The sequence below is a fragment of the Schistocerca piceifrons genome, chromosome 4 (genome assembly GCF_021461385.2).
Source record: "Schistocerca piceifrons isolate TAMUIC-IGC-003096 chromosome 4, iqSchPice1.1, whole genome shotgun sequence".
NCBI lineage: Eukaryota > Metazoa > Arthropoda > Insecta > Orthoptera > Acrididae > Schistocerca > Schistocerca piceifrons.
This window is the reverse complement of record NC_060141.1, coordinates 630751801-630766161: the sequence shown is the minus strand read 5'-3', so window position 1 is coordinate 630766161 and position 14361 is coordinate 630751801. Positions and strand designations below refer to the sequence as shown.

At 41.1% G+C, this 14361-nt stretch overlaps 1 protein-coding gene across 1 annotated transcript in view; it reads right to left on the bottom strand.

Annotated features, from left to right (window-relative positions):
* The window catches only part of LOC124795193 (soluble guanylate cyclase 89Db-like), a 440530-nt gene that overhangs the window by 48321 nt on the left and 377848 nt on the right, over positions 1-14361 (bottom strand). The window contains exon 7 of the mRNA XM_047259097.1: positions 10685-10792. Within this exon, the coding sequence (XP_047115053.1) occupies positions 10685-10792 (108 nt within the window). The remainder of the gene's footprint in view (positions 1-10684; positions 10793-14361) is intronic.

The window sequence follows — 14361 nt, the reverse complement described above, 5'->3', positions numbered from 1 at the left end:
CGAGCAAGGCTACCTGCAGTATTCCGTGGTCGTCTGCGGGCACTGATGGTGAAATATCGGTCTTCTTGTGGTGTTGTACACTGTGGACGTCCCTTACTGTAGCGCCTGGACACATTTCCTGTCTGCTGGAATCGTTGCCATAATCTTGAGATTACAGTCTGTGGCACACGACGGGCCCGTGCTACGACCTGTTGTGTTTTACCAGCCTCCAGTCGCCCGAGTATTCTACCTCTCATAACGTCATCAATATGTGTTCTTTGAGCCATTTTCAACACACAATCACCATTAGCATGTCTGAAAACATCTGCATACTTACTCGCTGGACCGTACTCTGACGCACCTCTGCGTATGTGGACTGCTGCCAGCGCCACCGTGCGACGGCCGCAGGTCAAATGCACCCCATGGTCATACGCCAAGGGGATTTAAACCCGCAAACCGCCCACCAGAGCGTTGTTTCATCATATATCAGCATTATCCTTACTTTATAAGCATGAGTGTATTTAGCCCCATGGCGTGTGCCTACCGTGTTTACTCTTCTAAGTCAACTCCAAAAAATGTGATTTCCAGCGTAATAAGGGATGAGAGTGTTTCTGAAATAAGTTGTCTTGCCAAAAGTCTCCTGGCGCACGGATGTTAAATGAGTCCGAGTGCACTCCTAGCTGTGCTGTTGTCAGGCAACAACATAGGAAAAGCACTAATATGCAATAAAAGCTCTGGTGGTTCCAAGAAATCAACTGACAGTTACCCAAACGTACAAAACAGTCATTAGACATCACCATCACGTGTTTCGTAGGATTCCTTTTGTAGCACAAATACAGCAGTAGAAACAAATCTATTATTGATTTGTGGAGTAGTGGAAGATTTTTTCAAGTGCTGAGTCATGGAACATCGTATGGTGCATTGGGTCGGATGCCTGCTGACCAACATCTATCCGAATAATGAGATTACAAACAAAAAATGTACGAGTGGTGTGACGGTATGGCGTTGTTTTTCCTGGTTTTGATCGATGGCGAAAAGGAAGCAGGTTTTTATCAAAAGATTTTAGACAAATACTTACTTTCAAATTTGGCAAGGCTACTTCACTATCAAAATGATTCTGCACTTTTATAGAGAGATAGTTAAAAAGTGATTCGATGAGAATCGATGTAACTGGACTGACTTCAGTCGTGGCTTCGGAGTAAGTAACTTGTCACATACAGTACTTGGAATAACTTAAAGTGCTGACTGTGTGGCAGATCAGTTGGCCTCAAAGCCTGGAACAATTGTTCACTCTGCTTCAAGAACAATGTTAACAAATTCTCACTCAATGCAGCAGACCTTCGTAGAAAGATTTTTGGGACTTTCTTCATTGCTTGTATTTCGCTCTGGATTAGATATACTTTGTGTTCCATATACCTATAGTGAGGAGATCTTCAACAATGTAGATCAAAAAGCAAGAACATATTTACACAAAAAGAGATATGCTAATGTCCATTCTAAAAATAATTAGCGAAATATATCCATACCACAAATGTTTCGTGAAATGGTCCTCATTGATGTGGAATAAGTCAAAAAGTGTAACATATTTTCATTTCAAAGGCGACCTTCAAAAGTCCGGCAGAATAGACACCAATCGTATATACATACATTCCTATGGTAGTGTGACGGCTCCATTACATTTCCTTCAGCGCCGACGCATTAATATCGTCCGAATTCTCGAGTAGAACTTGTATTTCAGCGTGCAACAAGTTGGAAATTTGGGTCGGTCGGAGATTGTGTCTGGATAGCTGATGCGGTTAACGGAACCCCTCAAAGGGACCGCTAAATCTGGGTTCGAGTTCCAGTCCAGCATACGTTTTCAACTTTCACCACAGTGCCCTGTGGGGTTCGAAGTCACTAGTTTCGTATCCACCCTATCCCTTGCCTTCCCATTCCTCTATTTCATATACAGTGACAAGTTCGTCACTTAATGTGTGAATGTAGGAAACAGTGAGGTGCTTATGACAATTCGTAGGACATTATATCCAGACAGAAAATCGTTTGTCAGGTTATTTATATCGATTACATTACTACACTGAAGATGTACAGAAGTTAGATATTTTAAATGAGCACAGCGACATTTGACAGTATTGTTCTTTATTTAATTACAACCCTGGTTTCGGCCATTTATGCCATTTTAAAGTGATAGGGTTTATGTCATTAACACATAATCCATTAATGACATAATCTGAACCACCTGAAAATGGCATAAAAGGCTGAAACTTGGATCGTAATTAAATAAACAACAATACAGTCAAATGGAGGTGTGTTAATTTAAAAATTAATGTGTGACTGCTGCCCAGCAACAGCAAAAGAAGTTAGATATTACGCAACATTAACGCTATTTTATACTATTTATAAAATTTGTATTAATGGGTTCTACTAACAAGTCGTTAGTAAATTCTTACGCTCTTCTTAAACTGACCATTATTAGTAGTTAAACATTTCATGGCACTGGTATATTATTGAGATATGTGTTTACAAATAGCGATGACTTTTCTGGACCAAAGAAAGTGACTTTAAAACTTTTCGAGCATTATTCTTATTTCTAATACTGAGTCTATGAAATGAACTGTTGGTTTGAAAAACAGGGATGTAAATTATGACAAATTCCATGGTGGAATAAATACACTGAGAAGCAGTAGTTAGTTCCCAGTGCCTCTAAAAGACCTCTGCAGCACGTTCCCGAATTCATGCTATAAATAATTCTTACCCCAAAAAATGTTCCCGTATGGAAAGAAACTAAACACTGTCTGCCGATTTCTTTATTTTTTTATCACCTATGTCTGACAGTATTCATATTATAAATAAATATTTGTTTAGACGCTTTAACAGTTCTACGTTTCTGCATCTGTACTCTACAAGCTACCTTGCAGTGTGCGGTGGAGTGTATTTCTATCGCCGGCCGTTGTGCCCGTGCGGTTCTAGGCACTTCAATCTGGAACCGCGTGACCGCTACGGTCGCAGGTTCGAATCCTGCCTTGGGCATTGATGTGTATGTGATGTCCTTAGGTTAGTTAGGTTTAATTAGTTCTAAGTTCTAGGCGACTGATGACCTCAGAAGTTAAGTCGCATAGTGCTCAGAGCCATTTGAACCATTTTTTTGTATTTCTATCTTCGTCTCCCTTCCCTGTTCTATTTGCGAATGGCGAGTGGGAAAAATGAGAGTCGGTGAACCTTCCTGTACGCACAGCTTATTTCACTAGTCCATGTTGAACAAAACGATGTTTGTGGATCTTTTTGATTTTTCATGGAGATATATACATATGGTATGAAGTATACATCGCCTCAGTTCTCTTTTATTACCGACCTGTTTGCGCTTGTGAAATTGCTTCTTCATCTACCGTGGGCTAATTTTCCATTTTCATACTTACTAGACTCAACACATATTGTATATTCAGTCTAACTGCGTTTATACGTAAAAAAAAAAAAGAAGAAATGCAGTTTTCGGAGAAGCCACTACTTCGCAGCGATCTAGGTGAAGTTGCTTGCAGTTGAAATTTTCTGCTTGAGATAGATATCCAACAGTGCTTGAAGTATAACCTTACCTTTTGGTGGAAGCGCGGGCAGCCGGGCTCAGGCCCGAATAGCATTCTAGGCGAACACCCCCAACGGCCCCCACGCAAACCGCTGCACTCCCCCCCCCCCCCCCCCCCACCAGCATCCCGAACCGCCGCCCCTTAACCGCCCCCCCCCCCCTTCCTACAGCGGAAGCAGGCCAATATGATTGCTGCCACCGCATTTTGCAGCCCATGGCGGCGGCTGGGACAATTCATCTGGAACAGCTTGGATTCTCCTCCCACTCGACGGCCGAACCCCAAGTCGCTAAGATCACGGAACATGTCAGCATAGGTCTTAACCCCACCATGCCAACGCCAGCGGTCTTCCTGGATCCGCAAAACGCGCATGACAAGATATGGCAGGACAATCTTGTGTACAAATTGCTGACATAGACGACGATCCCCGACATCTATGTGAAGATCGAGGATAATTTCCTCCACAATAGGACCTTCTCCAGCCTACATCACATGTCGATGGGTACCCTTCAAGGATCTGTGTTGTCTCCCATTCTTTTTAACATTTATGTTAACGATATGCCAGTCCTCCCACACTGCCACCAGGCGCACGCTCGACAGTACGCGTCGAGGGACGAGAGGGGAACTCCGGTGGACACGAGCTGTCTAACTTCAGGTGCAACGCAAGCTCGCCACGACTAGGCGGTGCCGAGCTTCGATTACAACTAGCCATACGCTGCGAGGGCCGTGCCCGGCTTCAAAGACAAATGATTTTCTCCTTCCGATCTGATAGTTTTCCTGCTCGAGACAACTCGTCCGCACAGATATTTGATTAGTTTTACTTTTAGGTACTGTAACACATAGGAGTGATATATCTAGACACTGTAGAATGGGCTGCCTATCCCGTAGAGCAGGGTTGGTTGCAATCCTGTTCGAGGAAGAAATACGTGGGAGATAGAGCGAGGCGAAGCAGAATTTTGCGACGGAAGCTGTTAAGAAAGGTATTGTTACACGTCGTAAGTAAAAAAAAAAATGTTCACGACGCATAAATAAATGTAACCATCTGACGACTGGGTGAACAAAAACGAATGTACTCTCAAAAACAAGTGTTTTAGGCATATTTTGCTGACGTGGCGTGTCGGAAAACGGATGTGATTCACACTGGTGCATTTACATATTTAACGTCACAGACGCTACAGTTTTGTCTTCATGCACTAAAGGGCTGCTGCCGCCTCACATGACGAGGGGGCCAGTAAGCTTCGGTAACTGTGAATCAGGCCCGTCGGTCGCCAAAGGTTGCCTGCTGTAGGGCATGTATTCTTTAGAAACATATGGCTCATTGCAGCCCACCAACTCTGCCCCTATGCCCCTTAATGCTCATACAGGTACTTAACACAAAGGAGTTCTTAAAAACTACTAGTAATTTTGAAAAATGTTGCATATCTCTTTAGAATTCATGAACAATAAAGATAATCCACAGTGTATTATATGCAGCTAACTTATGAATAGTTCTATGGCTCCAGCTAAAACGCGTCGGTATTTGGTATCTTTCACGACGAACTGAATGAAAAAAAAAGTTGTATTCTTCGTTCAATAGCGTAACGAGCTCTACGGATTAAAAATGTTCATGGGTCAAACCGCTAGAACGGTGAAAGAAAAATCTTCTTAGTTTGTCAGTTATCAGATAGCTCAAAAAGGTGAAGTCCTCTTAATTGTGAAAAATCTTATTATATCTTCCACTGTGGAGATATTCAAAAGTATGTTAGGCGGAAAATCAGGGAAAGAAATGGCCAAGATTCCACTTTCGAATGACCCATTAGCTCAGCACATCAGTTATTTAGCACCCAAAATAAAAAAGGAGCTTGGTTTTCCTCTCCATCATGCGACTTTCCATTACAAGTGGATGACGCACGATCAAAATGAACTCTCAGTATTAACTGTAATAGTTTGACATCGGTACACATACGCATTCAGACGGATCTCTTTTATGCAAATATATACCACGCGAACTGCTGCAAAAATACCCCAATTATAAGGAAGCTGTTAAGAGGGAACCAAAAAAACATTTTCTTTTTAAGTGACAGTTTTGAACAAGTCGATTAGTTGATAGAATTTGGCTGCTTCTGATTTCTTATTAAATTATGTTCAATGAATTTAGTTCAATCCTTCAAGATAAACAAGAAAATGTACTAGTATTTACTACCGATAAAAAATTTCTTTCCTTCAAAAATAAGATAGATTTTAGACAATTTGGGTATGCTGCATTGAACTTGATTGCTTCTCAACAGTCACAAGATTTGTAGGCGTAAAAGAGGTTGGAAATGCAGACACATTTATTGAAGAATATACTCAGCATCTGAAAGATCTGAATGAAGTTTTCAGTCAGTATTTTCCAAATAACCAACACATTAAATATAAAAAAACTCGATTAAAAAACCCGTTTATTGTCAACGTACGACCTTCGAACATGTCACCAGAAGAATAGAAAACTGTTATTGTACTGAGATCTGATTCATTGTTGGAAGAAAAATTTAAATCAATGCAGCTAGAGGAATTCTGGTGCAGTTAAAACAGCGAATATACTCAATTGTCGCAAAAGGCCGTGTTGATACTTTTAACATATATATGCGTGTGTGAATAAGGATTCTCACCTTGTGTCAGCAAAAAATAAATACCACAATGCATTTAATGCTGAACTCCATCAATAAAACCTAATATTAACACGTTGCGAGCGTATTTCGAGTTTACTAGTATTCCGTCCGCCATCTGTTAAGGGACGGATCCCGAGATAACTCGTGTTTTCTACACGCTGTTTGTACATGCCATTCGCTATGATGTGTTTTAACTATTTCGTCCGTTTAGGTATATACACCTGTAGTCTATGTGTCAAGCTTCATTACCTTCATGTAATTTTGCTTATTTTGCATTTAGAATGTATTTTGAAATTTCACGCAGTTAGTACTTTCGTCTTTAAGTTCCTCCTGCTTTTAGAGATGGTCCGCTTCATAAAACGGAACGGAATGCACGAATCTGAAATACTTTCGGTGGTATCTGATGATGATCATTCGGGTATTTCTAGTGAGAATGAAGATCATGATGACTGTGTGGATGAATGTTTTATCGTTTCAAAGGCGATTCCAGTGACGGCTACGTCATTAGACCTTTAAAGAAGCAGTGTTCAAGTGATTCCAACAAAGACGTTAAAGGTGATTCGTTTTGTCATAATTGAGACGGGCCAGAGTCTCACTTGGACCTGTCTGAGGAAATAAGAAACATTGCTACTCATCTCACTAAATTTTAAAGTTCGAAAGTACTTTTTGATTATGTAATATAAAACTGAGTTACCTTAAGTACTTTTGGGTTCATTTTGAAATTATTTATTTGAGGTAAATGAACATTATTTGAAATAATCGTAAGGCAATAGTTATTCATACACTTCCTATACATCGAATACTGCCTTTACTGATCTCCGTCGGAGCAGAACCCACATGTCGCACGGGGATGCCCCATCTTCCGAGTATCGGAGCGATGTTACGTCTGCCGATCTAGCACACGGCTGTTTGCCTGAAGGAGTTTTCAGTATAAGTCGCAGGAAAGTGCATTGTGCACAGTCACCCATCGGAGAGCAGAAAGTAGACACGGACATTAATAATTGCTGATTCACGCTAGTTTTGTATGCGTATAATATTTTACGGTGGCCGCGGATATCATTAATTTAGTACTTTATCCATCTTCGGCAACTGCATTTCCTTAGCTGATTAATTCCAGTTCTGGTCATGTCTGCACGTGTTGTTTTGTTTCCTTATAGCATTTTTGTACAGGCACCATGATCCACATCTGCTATATGCATCTATTTATTTTTGAGGCTGGCAAATAATGTGGTAATTATGACCTTCTGAAGAAGAGCACTCAGTGCCTGAAACAGGTAAAGGAATAAAATTTATTTTGTTCAACTGGTTGCTGATCGTTTCAACAGACATCAATAATTGTTGATTCATGTTAAGTTTTTGTGAAATGAGACAACATATGATTTTTACAATAGTCGTTTACATTAATGATTGTTGATTCATGTTTATTTTGTTTAAAATGAAACAACATATAATATTTTACAATAGTAGTGGATGTTAACAACTGCTGATTTAAATTAGTTTTATATGGAAAGGGACACCATATAATAGTTTACAGTAGTCGCAAACATAATAATTGTTGACCAATGTTAGTTTTTTTAATAAAATGAGACAATGTCTAATATTTTACGGTGGTCGCCGAGATTAATAATTTATTGTTGACTCATGTTAGTTTTGTGTAAATGAGACAACATTATTTTATAACAGTGGTGAATATTAATAATCGTTGATTTACGTTAGTGTTGTATCTAATGTGATAACATGTGATATTTTACAGTAGCTGTGAACAGTAATAATTGTTGATTCACGTCAGTTTTATATGAAATGAGACAACATATAATATTTTACAATAGTAGTGGACGTTAATAATTGTTGATTCATATTAGTTTTGTATGAAATGGGACGAGACATTGTATTTTATGGAAGTCGTGAACATTAATAATTGTTGATTCAAGTTAGTTTTGCATACAGTGTGACAACACATACCGCAATATCTCAACGGCAACCAGACTGAATCAGAAAAGTAATGGCTAACTTGAATGGATTTGTGGAATCATGTGAATGTTAATGTACTATGAACGAACCTTAGACGTCGTAGGGACCTTTTCTATGAACTTAAAGTGTACTAAATACTGTGTTTTGTACGAATGACTTTTCTCCTGTTTTTTATGTATTACTGACTTATTTATGAGCGTAGAAGTTTGATAGAGCAAATAATATATTTACAGTATATAAAAAACCATAGAAAAAAACAGAGGCTCCTTCGTAAAAATGGATACTGGAAGGAGTTTCACTTATCGTAAGGACTGTGAAGCGCTGCTAAAAATAATCATACAGAGTCTACCTCAAATAAGATGAAAACGACTTACCTTAGCTACTTAACATCCATCAAGTAGCATTGTAATGGAAATAAAACTCGTAGAAATCGAAAGCTCTTCTTAGTGGTGGTACAGAACAGCTTTCAAAGAATTTTGCAAATAATCTAATGTTGCCTGCAAAGGAGTCTGAATGGAAAATGCGGTGCATGTGAGACTAGTGCAGCGTAACTGGATATAGCTACACAATACATATGCCCTGAAATGTACTGATGTTGATGAGGTACTGGTGTTCTCCGCGGATAAATTAAACGCCAGTTCCCATCTAAGAGATGTGTGGGAAAAGTAACGAGACTGACAACACTACGAGCCGTCTGACAACGCTGTGTTGTTCTGCTTGTGTAGACCGGTGTGTTCATCTCTTCCAGATGCTCAGTCCGTGATTTTTGACAGCGCCGTCAGTGAAGTAGTGTTTTTGTTGGGTGTTACGACAATGGAAAATCGGAATTTGGAGCAATGTTATACCATCAAGTTTTGTGTTAAACTTGGGGTATCCACGACGTTGACCTCTGAAAAGTTGAAACAGGACTATGGGGAGCATTCCTTATTATGAGCACAAGTTTTTCGCTGGCACAAATTATTTTTGAAGGCTTGAAGATGAACCTCACTCAGGGAGACCTTCAACTTCAAAAACTGACGAAAACGTCGAACGTGTGCGTGTTTTTTTGAGATCAGACCGACGTTTAACAATGTTGTTGTTGTTGTGGGGTTGGGTTGCTTTCGGGAAGGAGACCAGACAGCGAGGTCATCGGTCTCATCGGATTAGAGAAGGATGGGGAAGGAAGTCGGGAGTGCCCTTTCAAAGGAACCATCCCGGCATTTGCCTGGAGCGATTTAGGTAAAACACGGAAAACCTAAATCGGGATGGCCGGACGCGGGATTAAACCGTCGTCCTCCCGAATGTGTTGTTGTGGTCTTCAGTCCTGAGACTGGTTTGATGCAGCTCTCCATGCCACTCTATCCTGTGCAAGCTTGTTCATCTCCCAGTACGTACTGCAGCCTACATCCTTCTGAATCTGCTTAGTGTATTCTTCTCTTGGTTTCCCTCTGCGATTTTTACCCTCCACGTTGCCCTCCAATACTAAATTGACGATCCCTTGATGCCTCAGAACATGTCCTACCAACCGATCCCTTCTTCTAGTCAAGTTGTGCCACAAACTCCTCTTCTCCCTAATCCTATTCAGTAGCTCCTCATTAGTTATGTGATGTACCCATATGATATGATATGATCTACCCATATGATATGATGGGTGATCTGTTAAATACTTTCACCGTACATCAAATCTGAGCGAGGTTTTGCACACGTGAAAGGTTAGTGCCAAAATTGTGCCGAAAAATCTGACAACTGCGCAAAAGGACAGTCGAAGAAACGTGTGCGTTGATCTTCTGGAGAAGGTTGCCAATACCAAAGATGGTTCAGACTTGTGGTCATAGGTGATGAATCCTGGATTTTTTAGTACGATCCTCAGATTAAGCAACAAAGTGAGGAGTGGCACACTGAGACATCTCCTCGAGCGAAAGAAGCTCGAATGGGCAAATCAAAGATCTAAACAATGCTCATTTGTTTTTTGACAGTAGGGGTATTGCGCTTAAAGAAGTTGATCCTTCAGGACAAACTGACAACGAAGTGTTTTATTACAAAGAACGTAGTTGCAAGGCTCAGGAAAAGGGTGAATCGAGTGAGCCCTGACATTACAGACAAGTGGATGATACGTGGCAACGCCCCATGTTACAAGGCCACTTACATCACTGAATTTTTTACCTCAAAATGGATTACTGATGTTCCACAGTCCTCCTTATTCACCTGATCTGGTTTCTTGTATGTTTTTTCTTTCCCAGAAATTGAAAATGTCTTAAAAGGACGTAATTTTGAGACTTTTGAAAGGCCCTACCAGCTGAAGTCTTTCAGCGCTGCTGCCAAGACTGGGAAGGATGACTCCGTCGGTGTACAGCTGCCGGAGGGAACTACTTTGAAGGGGACAATATTGTTGTTGAAAAAAATAAAAACTTTGGAACATAAAAAGTCAGTCTGAAAATTTTTCCCATACAGCTTGTGAAAGGGATATTTCTAGCTGCACACGCATCCAGTGCCCCTGGACAGAGTTGGACTAGATATGTTATGTGCTGTACTGTAGTATACTGTACTTACTTGGAGTAGTGCTGCCAGCCAGTGAGCACCATCTCGCGGCTGAGGCCGTGCAAGTTCAGGTCGTTCAGGAACAGGCCCATATTCATCAGGTCGTCCAGGTTGTTGATCCTGCAACAGAGTTTAGTGTTCCAGACGGCGCTAATCCGGTTCAAAATGGCTCTGAGTACTATAGGACTTAACTTCTGAGGTCATCAGTCCCCTAGAACTTAGAACTACTTAAACCTAACTAACCTAAGGACATCACACACATCCAAGCCCGAGGCAGGATTCGAACCTGCGACCGTAGCGGTCGCGCGGTTCCAGACTGTAGTGCCTAGAACCGCTCGGCCACCCCAGGCGGCCGCTAATCCTGCGGTCGATAGAATTGCTCTGGTGGAAGATTTTGTGCTAGCCAGAACTGCCGTTTCACAAAAATATTGGCGGTGTACATATCGAAGAAGAGTAGTAAAAGGAAGTACAATTAGAACCTGAATTTATAGTGGGCGGCAACTTTAACGTAGTACGTTCTTAATACTGCTCTCCTCTTCTTCAGTAAGACGACAGTTTAGAACGAGGGTGATTCAGCTGCCCCTACCGCTGTCGTCTTATGCAACCTGCAAAGTTATATCTGGCCATCGGAAACAACGCGAGATATTTTAATATTCTCTCGCTCGCAACGCGCCAACTGTTATTACTATAGGAAAAATGAACAGGACCTTGTAGAAAATTAAGTTACAATTTTTTACTGGAATACGTTTTCGCTTGAGGCCACGATTTTCGAGTTATTCGAAGGAAACGTACAAAAGTGGCCATCAAACGCACCTACAACCTCGCACTCATCCCTCATCAATCAGGATCTCTAGTGAGTTGTTCATGGCACTCCCTCCTGCCACAGGTATACACAGTCCGCTTTTAACGTGCCAATGCGTGCCTGTTAGCCGGGTAGGCAAACAGCCGCTCGTTATCAGCAGGACTGGCTGGCTACTTTACTCCCATCCAACCTAAGCTGTGCCCTACCCAAGTAAGCTAAAGGTGTCTTCGCTCTATTACCTACTTTTCTGTTCATAACGATGCTGATATCTGTTACATTATTCACCGATGCAGCTGCCCTTACCCTATACTCATTAGATCAGAAATTTCTGTCCTCTTTTCATTCACTTCACTAATTCCTTTCAAGCCTAGCCTTCTCATCTAAGACGGAGGAGTGGGAGCAGAAGTAAACGAAGAATAAGTTTAGCAGTTTCAGTCGCTCCTCAGGAACTTGCATATTTGCTCACTTCCATATTTGTTTGCGGCCATAAGTTCGTCACCTCTCTCTTTCGACGTGGTTGTTACGTTATGAGAAATGTATTTAACACAACATGAATTAGATTGTTATTATTGTAAAATTATGTATTAATTTCGATAACTACCATGAACCATGGACCTTGCCGTTGGTGGGGAGGCTTGCGTGCCTCAGCGATACAGATGGCCGTACCGTAGGTGCAACCACAACGGAGGGGTATCTGTTGAGAGGCCAGACAAACATGTGGTTCCTGAAGAGGGGCAGCAGCCTTTTCAGTAGTTGCAGAGGCAACAGTCTGGATGATTGACTGATCTGGCCTTGTAACATTAACCAAAACGGCCTTGCTGTGCTGGTACTGCGAACGGCTGAAAGCAAGGGGAAACTACAGCCGTAATTTTTCCCGAGGACATGCAGCTTTACTGTATGATTAAATGATGATGGCGTCCTCTTGGATAAAATATTCCGGAGGTAAAATAGTCCCCCAATTCGGATCTCCGGGCGGGGACTACTCAAGAGGACGTCGTTATCAGGAGAAAGAAAAATGGTGTTCTACGGATCGGAACGTGGAATGTCAGATCCCTTAATCGGGCAGGTAGGTTAGAAAATTTAAAAAGGGAAATGGATAGGTTAAAGTTAGATATAGTGGGAATTAGTGAAGTTCGGTGGCAGGAGGAACAAGACTTTTGGTCAGGTGATTACAGGGTTATAAATACAAAATCAAATAGGGGTAATGCAGGAGTAGGTTTAATAATGAATAAAAAAAATAGGAGTGCGGGTTAGCTACTACAAACAGCATAGTGAACACATTATTGTGGCCAAGATAGACACAAAGCCCATGCCTACAACAGTAGTACAAGTTTATATGCCAACTAGCTCTGCAGATGACGAAGAAATTGATGAAATGTATGACGAGATAAAAGAAATTATTCAGGTAGTGAAGGGAGACGAAAATTTAATAGTCATGGGAGACTGGAATTCGTCAGTAGGAAAAGGGAGAGAAGGAAACATAGTAGGTGAATATGGATTGGGGGGAAGGAATGAAAGAGGAAGCCGCCTTGTAGAATTTTGCACAGAGCATAACTTAATCATAGCTAACACTTGGCTCAAGAATCATAAAAGAAGGTTGTATGCCTGGAAGAATCCTGGAGATACTAAAAGGTATTAGATAGATTATATAATTGTAACACAGAGATTTAGGAACCAGGTTTTTAATTGTAAGACATTTCCTGGGGCAAATGTGGATTCTGACCACAATCTATTGGTTATAAACTGCAGATTGAAACTGAAGAAACTGCAAAAAGGTGGGAATTTAAGGAGATGGGACCTGGATAAACTGAAAGAACCAGAGGTTGTACAGAGTTTCAGGGAGAGCGTAAGGGAACAATTGACAGGAATGGGGGAAAGAAATACAGTAGAAGAAGAATGGGCAGCTCTGAGGGATGAAGTAGTGAAGGCAGCAGACGATCAAGTAGGTAAAAGACGAGGGCTAATAGAAATCCTTGGATAACAGAAGAAATATTGAATTTAATTGAAGAAAGGAGAAAATATAAAAATGCAGTAAATGAAGTATGCAAAAAGGAATACAAACGTCTCAAAAATGATATCGACAGGAAGTGCAAAATGGCTAAGCAGGGATGGCTAGAGGACAAATGTAAGGATGTAAAGGCTTGTCTCACTAGGGCTAAGATAAATACTGCCTACAGGAAAATTAAAGAGACCTTTGGAGAGAAGAGAACCACTTGTATGAATATCAAGAGCTCAGATGGCAACCCAGTTCTAAGCAAAGAAGGGAAGGCAGAAAGGTGGAAGGAGTATCTAGAGGGTTTATACAAGGGCGATGTACTTCAGGACAATATTATGGAAATGGAAGAAGATGTAGATGAAGACGAAATGGGAGATAAGATACTGCGTGAAGAGTTTGACAGAGCACTGAAAGACCTGAGTCGAAACAAGGCCCCGGGAGTAGACAACATTCCATTAGAACTGCTGATGGCCTCGGGAGAGCCAGTCATGACAAAACTCTACCATCTGGTGAGCACGATGTATGAGACAGGCGAAATACCCTCGGACTTCAAGAAGAATATAATAATTCCAATCCCAAAGAAAGCAGGTGTTGACAGATGTGAAAATTACCGAACTATCAGTTTAATAAGTCACAGCTGCAAAATACTAACGCGAATTCTTTACAGACGAATGGAAAAACTGGTACAAGCCGACCTCGGGGAAGATCAGTTTGGATTCCGTAGAAATATTGGAACACGTGAGGCAGTACTAACCTTACGACTTATCTTAGAAGAAAGATTAAGAAAAGGCAAACCTACGTTTCTAGCATTTGTAGACTTAGAGAAAGCTTTTGACAATGTTAACTGGAATACTCTCTTTCAAATTCTGAATGTGGCACGGGTAAAATACA